This window comes from Wasmannia auropunctata, unplaced genomic scaffold (genome assembly GCF_000956235.1).
Source record: "Wasmannia auropunctata unplaced genomic scaffold, wasmannia.A_1.0 LD334169.1, whole genome shotgun sequence".
NCBI classification, from domain to species: domain Eukaryota; kingdom Metazoa; phylum Arthropoda; class Insecta; order Hymenoptera; family Formicidae; genus Wasmannia; species Wasmannia auropunctata.
The window spans coordinates 1-11886 of NW_012028721.1; the positions used below are offsets into that span (position 1 = coordinate 1).

Sequence of the window (11886 nt, forward strand, 5' to 3'; positions counted from 1 at the left end):
GAGAGAGAGAGAGAGAGCAAGAAAGAGAAAAGAAACTTGGTAAACAGCTTATATCTTTTATCTTGGCAGTGCTCGAGTATTTTTTTTTTTATAGCAAAGATCAAGTTCAAAACAGCCAATAAATCTTTGAATATTAAATGAGATAAAATTTGCTGATTTTACATCATTGCGTATCAATAGGATTATAGGTTGCACCTTTAGCTAACGGAGACAGAGTTAGAAAATGCACGATAGCTCCACCAGCGCTCTCGCCAAAGATAGTGACGTTTTTCGGATCTCCACCGAATTGTGATATATTTTTTTGCACCCATTGTAACGCCATAATCACATCCTTCATACCTTGATTACCCGTTGCCACTTTGTCGTAGAGATTCAGAAAACCTGAAGTCATTAATGCCTTTTTCATTTCTAAACACGATCAGAAGTATAGAAGTAGTGATCTACGTATATTTAATAGGAAAATTTAATAGGAAAATTTGTTAATGACAATATTTTTTTAAGTAGAATTTCTTTGCTTTAAATGATGTAAAAATAATATCAGTAAACAATACGAATGTAAATAGTACTATATAATTATAGTAACACAACTGATTTTATATAAGTTTTCTAAGCTATATTATAAAACATTAGATATACCTTTAGGAAACATACATAAAATGTATATGAATCAGTACTACAGTTGTTACTTGTGTAGTTATTACTTTGGTAATATCTACGGTATTAGTACGTATGAAATATTAACCTTGAAAATATAAACTGTTTTTCATAAAAGCATCAGCGCGCAAAAATGACTTCTTTGGAAAAAGAAAATTTAAAACTTAAAATTGTTTTGAAGAAAACCACGAGACGCAATGTGTTGCACAATTTCGTATCGAGTTGACGTGCCACGTACCGAGAACCCCTAGTCTGTAATTTAGCGTAACCAGCACCACGTCCTTTTGAACAATATAATCTGGACCATAAATCGAGGCATCGCCGGAACCCAGGCTAAAACCGCCACCGTGTATCCACACCATAACTGGGCGTTTTTTAACGATATCTAGCGTATATACGTTCAGATATAGGCAATCTTCGTCACCTATTACTTCGCGTTTTAGTAAATCAAATTGAACGGCGACGTTTCCATATTTCGAGGCATCTCTGCCGCCGGACCATTTTTCCGGCGGTAGCGGATCCTGTATAGATAAACATAGTCTTTATTTAGTATTTAAAAAAATCTGATATAATATTTTTGTTTTTAACTAAAACGTGCGATTAATCCATACGCAGGAACGTGAGGAGGAAATTGACAAATTATCAATATAAATGACAGGCACGTATATTCTGATATTCATTCAGATTTCAAGGACGTTTCTTTTATTATTATTCATATATACAATTTTGTCGTACGTCACTAGACAGTCAATGATTAATAGTTTAGAGAGCGCAAAGTTCACAATCGCATGTAAATAACATTCTTAAGTTATGAAATGTTAGCTTTTTTATTTTATTAATGATAACTTATTGACAGCAATAAAATCTCTAAGTTGCTTGAAATATTCCATATTTTATATTTAAACTGTGAACATTTCAACAGACATTTGTATAATTTTTTTTTTCGTACGCTGGTGCATCCTTGAGGTTCTGTCACGTCGAGCAAAGTAGTGAACCTTAGTAAATGAATCGACCGGTCACAATTGAGCATTCTCAAGAATAATAGATTAGCTCGGAAAGAACGCTCGACTGTGATTGATCGATCCGATTACTGCTTCAGTTCTACTGTTCATGCTTTTGTTTTTGTATGCTTCAGTTACACGAATTGTATAGTAAAAACATTAATTTATATTAGACATAAATCATTATATCTTTGAATCACGCTAGAAATTTACCGTCGCTGAATTGAATGCTAATATGTGAAGAATCGATTCGTGTCGATTATTTTTTTATCAAAATTTTATCAGGTTTCGATAAGCCTCGTAAATTATTAATTGTTAATGTGTCAATTGTTTGCAGCTTTAATAAGAAATCATCTAGTAATATTATTACAATATAGCTTTTGAGAGAAATTTAAAAGTTTTTTTTATTCTATAAAGCTTTATTTAATATACCGCTGATATTTCATGTGAATTGATAATTTAAAGTTTATGAATTATGTATATTATGTTAATAATGTTAGCAATTTAAATTTTAAATTGTAAATTATAAGAGAATCGGTGTTATTCTCTTGAATTATCTATTTTTATTAATTATGTTAATTTTTTGTTTTTTTATAGTACTAGTCGCATTTTACAATACTATATTACGCTTCGCGCGCGCTATTTAACATTTTTTACTTTTTACTATAATTCACTATTATATCACATTAATCTCAATACATACAACTGTCAAAATATTCAATGACAGCCGCTCACAAAGTTAGCGCAGCGAAAGAACCAATCAGCGTCGCACAACGTTACATTTCAAATTCGATTTAACATGCTTTTTTTAGATAGGAAGATAAAAAATAGGAGGATAGGAGGACGCAATCAGATTTTATATTTGATTTCTGTTTACGTCGGTCTATAAATCATTCTCTGAATGTCATGCTTTACACAAGTGTATGTAAAAATAAAAGCGTACTAAATAATCCGTGTAATCCACCAGTTCAATTATAAATGTAAGATAACAATCCGGAAGGAGAAGCAGTATCCATTTTTTAAAATTAGTATCGTTCATTTACCATTTTTTTAACTGACACTATCTTTGACACTATCTTTTCGATTCAAAGTTCAAACAAAGAGAGCTAAAGAAGAGTTCGAGCTGTCAGTTAAACCGCAGTTAGAGTCCATTCTACAATACGTCGTCGGATTGTAAGCCATAATCCGTAAGAATTGATCAGCCAATCACAGCCGATTATTAGAAGAATATTCGATTGCGATTGTTCAGTTCTTACGGCTCGACGTAGAACGGTTACTTGCACAGTCATGCCGAACGCATCTATCGTGACGGAATGTTATTTTACCTTGAATCTGAGTTTGCCAATCGGCGGTTTCGCGTACGGTATTCCTCGGAAGGCGACGTAATGACCGCCATGGATATTTTCGTCGACGATACCGATTAATTTTCCCTCGCGCACGTATACGTCCACACGATTATTGTTCATGATGGATACTGTGGCGGAAGAAAGAGAGAGCAACGTTGACGATCCCGCGACTACTACCTGTGTAGTGTGTCGAGGCACGATTATACAACCACGTACGCATGTAACTGAGTGCCGGACACTGTGCTCGAGTGACTCTCACCGAGGAGAGAGTGGGGGATTAAATGAAGAAGAATTGCTGATTCACTGTTTGTATGATATCATTATCGTCTATCGGATAATTTGGGGGAGATATCATTTATACGACATATAATAATAATAAACTGCACATGCACACGCATTGTTTCTTTCACTGTGTTAAACGATAAGCGGCATATAAACTTTATATATTTTTCGCGTCAGATAATTTCAAATGATAAAGCAATAATTATTGTGTATACAAATAACTGTGTACGAGAGAAAAACTGACACGTGTCAGTAAATAAACTTCTGACTTACTTAATTGTAAATATATTTTTCAATACGTTTTGATGTCTCGGTTCTAGGCATCTCTATTATTATATTATTTTGATATGTTAGCATATTTAAAAAAAATATCCTAATAATATTTACTGCTTATAAAAAATTATATAAGTAATTAAGAAGTCTTTTAGTCAAAATTATCAATAAACTTTAAAATAAACATGACTGCAAACACGAAAATAAAAGATAAAATTTAAATTAAATTATTAATTATAATTCAGAATTTAATTATTTTTTTCAAATTTAATTCGGGAAATGTCTTTCGTTCTCGACAGATTTATAGCTCGAAAACTATTTACAATATTTCGACATCTTTGATAATAAATATTCACATTAATATTTATGAAGGAAATAACTTTAGCACAGTTTGCAAATGCTGAAATATTAAAACATGAAGTATAAGTATAGTAATTTTCTTTATTTTATTACATCTACGGAGAAACATCAGTTTTAAGTTAAGAAACATTTTTAAAAGTTGCATGATAAAGAATATTTATGTATATTGATTATTAGTTTTATATTATATATGTACATATATATTAATTTTTTAAAATATAGAACAAAAGATACTTCAAAAATTAAAAATTTTAACAGATAAGATTTCAGCAGATACAACGCGTTTTGAAACATTTATTTACGACTTTCCCAATTCCAACGTTCCTTTCCGGGACGAAAGGTTTTCATTTGTGGATTTAGATCAAGATTTAGGTAATTGTAATCTTCGTTTTGTGTCGGATTGGTTAATGGTAACCATAAATTTGTAGTAGGCGTTGGATTTCTAAAAATCGATTGGAATTAATTATTAATATACGTCTGCAGGATTTCTGTAAAACTAGGAAAAAGTTCTTGTACCCTGTTTTAGCAAAATCCGTCCACATTTGCGTAAAATGATTTACTACTTTGTAATCATCTGTACCAACTTCGGGTAGCGTCCAATTCATTATTTTCGCCATTTCTGGGCGAAATAGATAAGATAAATCCTCCGTGTGGCATACTCCTATAAAATATTATTATATAATAAATCTTTTTTTTTAATGCAGTTTCTCATTATTTCCCTTTAAAATTTTTAATTTACATTTTTTAAAATTCTTAATTCTTTTAATTTTCTAAATATTAATTTTTTTTATTAAATTAGATATTTTTATCATTGCTTTATGCGCAATTGTTACAAATCGAACAGAGTTAAATGATTCGATAAAAATTCGAAGGTGTCGTTGGATGACAAAATTGTGTTTGTCTTTTTTGATATGAGAATTTTTACAGTAATATTTATTAATTAGCCAGTTCTAATTAATTGGACAATGTATACCTGGAAGACCGATATTCAGCACCTTTCTCATAACAGAAGTTTCGCTCTCATAATCGAATTTATATAGGTACGTCGAACCGCCAGAAGACTTCTGCTGTTCAGCTACTTTCATTATGCCACGAACGAAAAATTCGTCTCCTATGAAGTACGCATAATTATTCAAAGTTTCTTCTGATATTTCTTCATTTCCAAAATATAAATGTCTCAATTCCTCTACAGTGATTCCTATTTCAGGTAATGTCTTTAATATACTTGATACTATTCCTTTTTTAAAATCATCATTTACTTGTTCTATAGCTTCCTTGCTCATATAACCTGAAACAATTTTAAAAGCTTGATTTTACTTATCATTTTAAACTCGTGCGAAAGAAATAAAAACAACACAATCAAAAAGTGTATTAGTGTAAATGACAAAATGTAATATTTTTATATTACCTCCGAAAAAGCTGCTACGTATAAAAAATATTCCTTCGTTACGATTAAATCCTAAAAGGAAGGGTATTTGAACCCCGCGTTTCAAATATTCCTTTGGATGTTCAGCAAAAAATGGTTTCGATGAAATCTTGGTGTCCAGACTGGGTGTGAAGAGTGGTTCGAAACTCAGTCTTTCCTGATGAGATTACAAATAAAAATATTTTTATTCGTACATTAAAATATTTTAGTCTACAAAATCGAGTTTATATTAAAATATAATCCATATTGTATTTAAATATTAATACTGATAATAATCAAATATTGAGATACCTACTTCTTCTGTGGGAAGTGACACTTGTGAAGTTTCCGTAAGTGTTTTCGCATCGATCGTTTTTAGAAACTCGTATGCGATTTTCGGATCTGATGTTGCATTTCCGAGTTTTTCGGCCATCCGAAAACCTGCGGACGGCTTTTCAACGAAGGCCCAAGGATTTGCGACGACGCCACTTTGTGCGATCACTTTGTGGAATAAACCTGCAAGGAACGATCGTGGAATGGATCTAGTTCACTAGATTTCATTAAAATCGTATTTTCTTCCCTTTCAACTGTATAGTTATCTTAGAATTCGATTTTTTTCTAATTATTGATTTTTTGACAAATTTGGTGTTGATAATTTCTTAATAATAATATTGGGGAAATTTATTAATATTATTTTTTATAAATTTTCAAATTTTAACATATTTCTTTGTAACGGAAATAAAAATGGGAATTTTTAACACTACGAATTACCTTTAGCAAACGGAGACAGAGCTAGATGATGTACCGTGCCTGCACCAGCACTTTCGCCGAAGATAGTGACATTATCTGGATCTCCACCGAACTTTAATATATTTTTTTTAACCCATTTTAACGCCAAGACCGTATCCTTCAAACCTTGATTACCTGTTGCCACTTTATCGTTGAGGTTTAGAAAACCTGAAACCATTTTAACTTTTTCTTTTATAAGGTCTTTTATAAAGTTATATTTAAGCTAAAAGTAGAAGGTCGAAAAACACAGAGAAAAAGGTATAATTCTCTATTTTCTGGGCAATAATCTTTTGCTTTTCTTATAGAAGCGTTAATTTCGACTTTAGAAATATTTGTTGTAATAAATAAAAAAGAATATTTGCTCTTATTTAACATTTTCAACAGTAATTGAATATATTTATTTCAGCCATTTTTATTTTCCATATTAGTATTTGATTTAGATTGTAATAATAACGTAACAACATATTTGAAAATTATAAATGTAAATACATGTTTACATTCTCTGAGGAAATTTGAAGAAATTCCAAAAGCGAATAAATATACAAGAAATACATATGAAAATAATGAATAACGTACCTAGAACACTTAATCTATAATTCAGAGTAACCAATACTACGTCTTTTTGTACGATATGATCGGGACCATACCAGTATGGATTACCGGAACCTACAAAATAGCCACCACCATGGATCCATACCATTACCGGACGTTTTTTCAAGAGGTTGATTTTCGTGGTGTATACATTTAAATAGAGACAATCTTCATCTCCCACAATTTTGTGTGTGTCTAAATCTACTTGAACACACACGTTTCCGTATTTTGAAGCATCTCTCTCACCGGACCACGATTTTGCTGGTTCCGGATCCTATATAATTATATAAAATCATATACATTTATATTAGAGTTTAATATATATATATATATATATGTATATATATATAGAACTATATTTATCTTTAGAAAATATATATATTTAAAATTTTTTAGAGTTTATTATACCGTAATAAATTTGTGAACATTTAAAGAAAATTGAAACTCTTCTAACTCGAATTTTTTTTAAATTGTATTATAATTATAAAGAAATATCAACTAAAGTTCTTTTTTTGTTGTTGAACAATCTGTTATTCGTTCGTATAACGACACGATATTATTATATTTACCTTAAATCTGAGTTCGCCAACCGGCGGTTTGGCATATGGTATTCCGCGAAAAGCGAGATAACGGACATTGTATCCATCTACGACGACACCTTTCAATGTTCCTTCAGTCACATGTACTCTTGTTTCGCTCATAAATAAGCTGAAGAAATATAAGAACGAGAATAACATTGAAAAACCCGTATATTTGTCTGTAATATAAATATATTTATAAATATATAATATTATATCTATAATATATTATATATAAATATATAATATATTATAATATTATAAATATATATTATTAACATATATTTGTTTTAAAAATTTACATTTTGACGACATATTGGTTTCATAGTTTCTATTTTTATATTACATATATCACTGTATTATTTGCAAGAGATATCACTAATCTTGATGACGTAAAACAAGATAAAATAAATCTTTGAAACCTTGAAATGGTCGCGACTGCGAGTTCTACGTCAGTTTTATCTCTGTTATTAGATTTTTTAAGTCGATGTATCGTACACTGCGCGACATGCGCAATTTCATTTTAAGGGAATGCGATTAGAAACTCCGTATATAGGACAAGCGAGACGCAAGCTACATATATCCCCGTTGTCTTGTCTTGCCTTGACTTTTGCTTTGTATTTGTATTGCTTTTAATTCCTAATCGATAGCGAAAGTGATGATAATCGAGTCATGTTCCATGAATTAAGCGGAGATATCGGACGGAATACCATATATTGGGCCGCGTCCTCCATACGGTAGCGATGTAATCTTCATTATACCGTGTATGTTAATTCAACAAAATATAATTAATCGGCTTTGTTGCCGTGGATTGCGTGTGCGCGCACTCAAGGGATCGACGTTCGCAGCGGCATTTGTTGCACGTCTTACTATTGTCCCTTAGGAGCATCGCACTTTCCAACGCGCACTATAAATGCAAATCTGTCTGTTGGATTATGAAAACAAATTAAAAAAAAAAGACTTTATTTATTTTTATATCCCGAGTTTTTGTGATATTGTTTTTACCTGACCGATTTTACTCACGAGAGACTAACAAGAAATGATTTACTTGTTCGGATTGTCTAAACTGGATTTTCAAAACACGACATTCTTATATACCCCCGACTGAGTTTGCACACATATAGACAAAGATTGAAAGTAACTCGTTACTTATAACGCCATATATTACAGCTTTTTTGGTACTAGCACTACAAACGCGCGCTTTGCGCGCGGTATTTAACACTTCTTACCACGAGTATAATTTACAATAACATCAACCTTAATACGCACAACTGTCGAAATGCAATAACACAGCTTACACAAAGTAAGCGCAGCGAGACAACCAATCAACATCGCGGAAAAGCGACATCAAATAATTTCGAGAAATGCGAATTATCGACTTTATATGCACTTTTTTTAGATAGGAACGGATTGGTAACGGATTGGTTATGCTTTTTTTAGTTACTGTAACGGTAACGAATTATACAGTTACTTTTAACGTTATTTTTTGATGTTTTGAACTTTTTATATTTATTTTATATTTATATTTTCATAAATTTACTCAATCTTCAGTCTTTGGCTAATATTCATAGTTTGTTCTTATTTTAAGACTATTTTAAATAATATGTGTTGTTACCTTAAAATATTAATATGGCTCTTGTGATTGGTTTATGACATCTTAAGAATGCCATAACTCAATCAATATTATAAATTAAATTGACAATTAATTTAATAAAACATTTACATTAATAAGAATCTTAAAATACTTTGAAACATTTATTGTAAAAAATATCAGCCGAATTCAATTTGCATTTCAAGATCGAAAATTTAATTGGCGCATAGTTTATAGAATTGAATATGTATATAAATTCACTCTAAAATAATGCTTCCAACTGAACACGAAGCTAAAAGCTCTTATAGCTCATATTGAAAAAGCTTTTCTTTTCCTAGTTGTATTTTTATATATCGATCAAGTGTCACTATTGTATTGCTTTCATTATTATTTAAAAAAGATTCTTAAATTATTTAAACTAATCTTATTTCAGCATTAAAAATGTAACGGAAAAGTAACGAATCGTTATTTTTTAAGTAACGATAACGAGTTATTTTTAAAAATCTATAACTAGTAATAGTAACTAGTTATTTTTTTAACTTGGTAACGAGTAATGATAACTAGTTACTTTTAAAAGGTAATTTTCCATTCCCTGCATATAGAGATGAAAAGTGTAGAAGTGAGAAGTAATTATAGACTGTAGAAGAAATATTAAATTAATTTATGTAAGGTTTATAGTCCATTTTTCTTTTTGCTATTTTTGCAATTATGATTCGTATTCAGAATGCGCTAACACGCTATACTTTACATTACGTATACTATAGAATTTTAATAAAAGCGCGCATTTATCGATAATTAAAGTTTTGAATACGGATCTATGTTTGCAACTACTGTTATTTATAATTATACAACTTATATTATCTTCTGTTTAATCAACAATAAAGAAGATAATTAACATCTAATATGTCTTAAGATAGAATTAATATTCTTATCATATAAAACTAAAACAAATCTGAACAATTGAAAAGAAAATAGACACAATATCATATCACTTTTATATGATGTAACATGATATATGAACGTAACATGAAATAAAATAATGGAATTAACTTAATTTAAATGGAATCATTTGAAAATAATAAATTAAATTTATAAAATGGTGAATTTCTCTCGAATCTTGTATCTGGTACATAGTTTTCCAGCTTTTCCTATTTAAGAATGTAAAGTTTTATAAAATACACACACATATTATACGTACATGTATCACTAAATTAATGTAATGTTATAATTTTTATATAATATGGCAGATAAAAATTTTTATGTGATACATGACAATTGGACATCTGCTTTATTTTAATTATTTTTAAATTATGTTATTTATTTGAAATAATTTAGTATTTTTTTATTCAGTATTTATTATCTTTCACGATGCTGATTGATTTTTTCGCTATGCTTACTTGATTGAACAATCTATCATTGCATATTTTGACATTTATATTGAAATTGATGTGCAATAGCATATATAGTAAAAGGCAAAAAAATGTTAAATAGCACACGCGAAGCGCGCGCCTGTAATTCTAGTAAATGAAAAAGTAAATTGTATTATGTTAGATTCAATAAATAATGAGGACAATAGGAGTTCCAAATTTGGCCGAAGTTAGATGTTGGCTCAATAACATCTTAATTGTTTTAATATTTAAAAAAAGCTCTTCACAATATTTTAGAATGCTTATAACATCATCATCAATTTAATAGATATGTGATATTTTTTCAGCTTTAAGTTATGTCTGCATTCTTAATGAAGACTGACAGTAATCGACACGTAATGTACACTGAAATAATTTATAGACTTAAAAAATTAAGAATGTTATTAGGCAGCCGAATTTGGTTCTTTTTTGCCTCATTATTTGTTGTATACATCTATCTTGTTTGAAATTAATGTCAGATTTATTGGGTATAAATTTAAAAGATTATTTATTGAATGTTAAAAGTTGACTGTTAACCTAGATCTTAGATAAAGGAATTTATAAAGAACATTTATGGAAAACAGCTAAAATCGTTAGCTATTACTTTTAACCCGTAAAGGACATCTGGGTACGAATTCGCATCAAGCGTTTTTAAAGTTTTATATCTTCTAAAAATAAAAAGCAAAAGTGTTTCTCAATGTAAAATTTTCTGACCAATCGATTGGTAATATTAAATTTTCGAAAAAAGAACGTAATTGTTTTCAAAATTTTGTGTTAAACAAAACCATTCAAAAGAGAAGTAGCTTTTACGGATTAATTAAAGATACGTTAGCTTAGAATTAAAAAAAGAGATTAGTATATAAATCTAAAAGTATTATTTTATTTACAAGAATATATATTAAAGCATCTACATTTAATATAAATGTATTTAGAAGTATGTCCTGTATACATATAGATGCATAAATATACATATGACACACATATAATATTCAATATATAATATTGATAATAGATAATATTTTTCGCAATAAATTATTTTCACAGCATTTAAAAAGAAAGTCCAGTAAAGTCAAATTATTAGATTTTCAGTCTAACCGATCGGATGATATAGAAGACTTAATATTGTATGAAATAAATATGATGACTTGCATACAATGTTATAGTCTTCTATCGTCTAACCGATGAAATCTAATAATTCGTCTCTCTTGAGTATCTTTTTAAATCCTGTGAAAATAACTTATTAAGTATTTTCTCAGCCTTGATTTGAACCTGGACATCCTGCTTTCTTAAGCGAGTGTCTTATCGTTCAACTATCGAAGCATATGATAATATTTATCGTATAACCAGTAAATTCAGGAAGAACGTCTTTCAACGGCGATGTGTATAAATAATTAAGTATCTGAATCGACTGTGAAGCGTTTCAATTAAAATGAGCAAATGCTAACATGGTATAAAGCGTGTCTTGGTGCTTAATAATAATATTTTTATATCATCAATCTTTTTTAGTAAAATATATATTAAAAAGAAATTTTATAATAAAAATGTGTGTAGTAAAACTCATCTGAAATAATCTTGAAGTCATCCAAGAGGAAAAGAAAAATTTATATATA

The 11886-nt window shown here is 29.6% G+C and overlaps 2 protein-coding genes across 3 annotated transcripts in view; both read right to left on the reverse strand.

Annotated features, from left to right (window-relative positions):
* Window positions 1–56: 56 nt before the first annotated feature.
* Window positions 57–3593, reverse strand: LOC105459694 (cholinesterase-like). The gene is made up of 3 exons (XM_011705926.1): window positions 2981–3593; window positions 893–1175; window positions 57–381 (listed from the first exon to the last, which is right to left on the reverse strand). Exons 1-3 carry the CDS (start codon window positions 3119–3121, stop codon window positions 164–166), a joined length of 642 nt encoding a protein of 213 aa, XP_011704228.1. The 5' UTR covers window positions 3122–3593; the 3' UTR covers window positions 57–163.
* A 185-nt stretch (window positions 3594–3778) lies between these two features.
* The window catches only part of LOC105459695 (juvenile hormone esterase-like), an 8943-nt gene continuing 835 nt past the window's right edge, over window positions 3779–11886 (reverse strand). The window contains exons 2-9 of one of the 2 annotated variants that reach the window (XM_011705927.1): window positions 7271–7409; window positions 6687–6975; window positions 6093–6278; window positions 5638–5837; window positions 5325–5499; window positions 4890–5204; window positions 4433–4577; window positions 3779–4358 (exon numbers count right to left, since the gene is read on the reverse strand). In XM_011705927.1, the coding sequence (XP_011704229.1) occupies window positions 4211–4358; window positions 4433–4577; window positions 4890–5204; window positions 5325–5499; window positions 5638–5837; window positions 6093–6278; window positions 6687–6975; window positions 7271–7409 (1597 nt within the window). In that variant the 3' untranslated portion in view covers window positions 3779–4210. Of the gene's footprint in view, window positions 4359–4432; window positions 4578–4889; window positions 5205–5324; window positions 5500–5637; window positions 5838–6092; window positions 6279–6686; window positions 6976–7270; window positions 7459–11886 lie in introns of both variants that reach the window. The other variant, XM_011705928.1, reaches the window with a different exon arrangement.

Coding starts and splice junctions, on each gene's coding strand:
- LOC105459694 (XM_011705926.1), bottom strand. CDS start 3,121: ATGAACAATAATCGTGTGGACGTATACGTGCGCGAGGGAAAATTAATC. Junction 1,176..2,980: donor TTGGCAAACTCAGATTCAAG/GTAAAATAACAT, acceptor TTATCTATACAG/GATCCGCTACCGCCGGAAAA. Junction 382..892: donor TTACAGACTAGGGGTTCTCG/GTACGTGGCACG, acceptor TAATGACTTCAG/GTTTTCTGAATCTCTACGAC.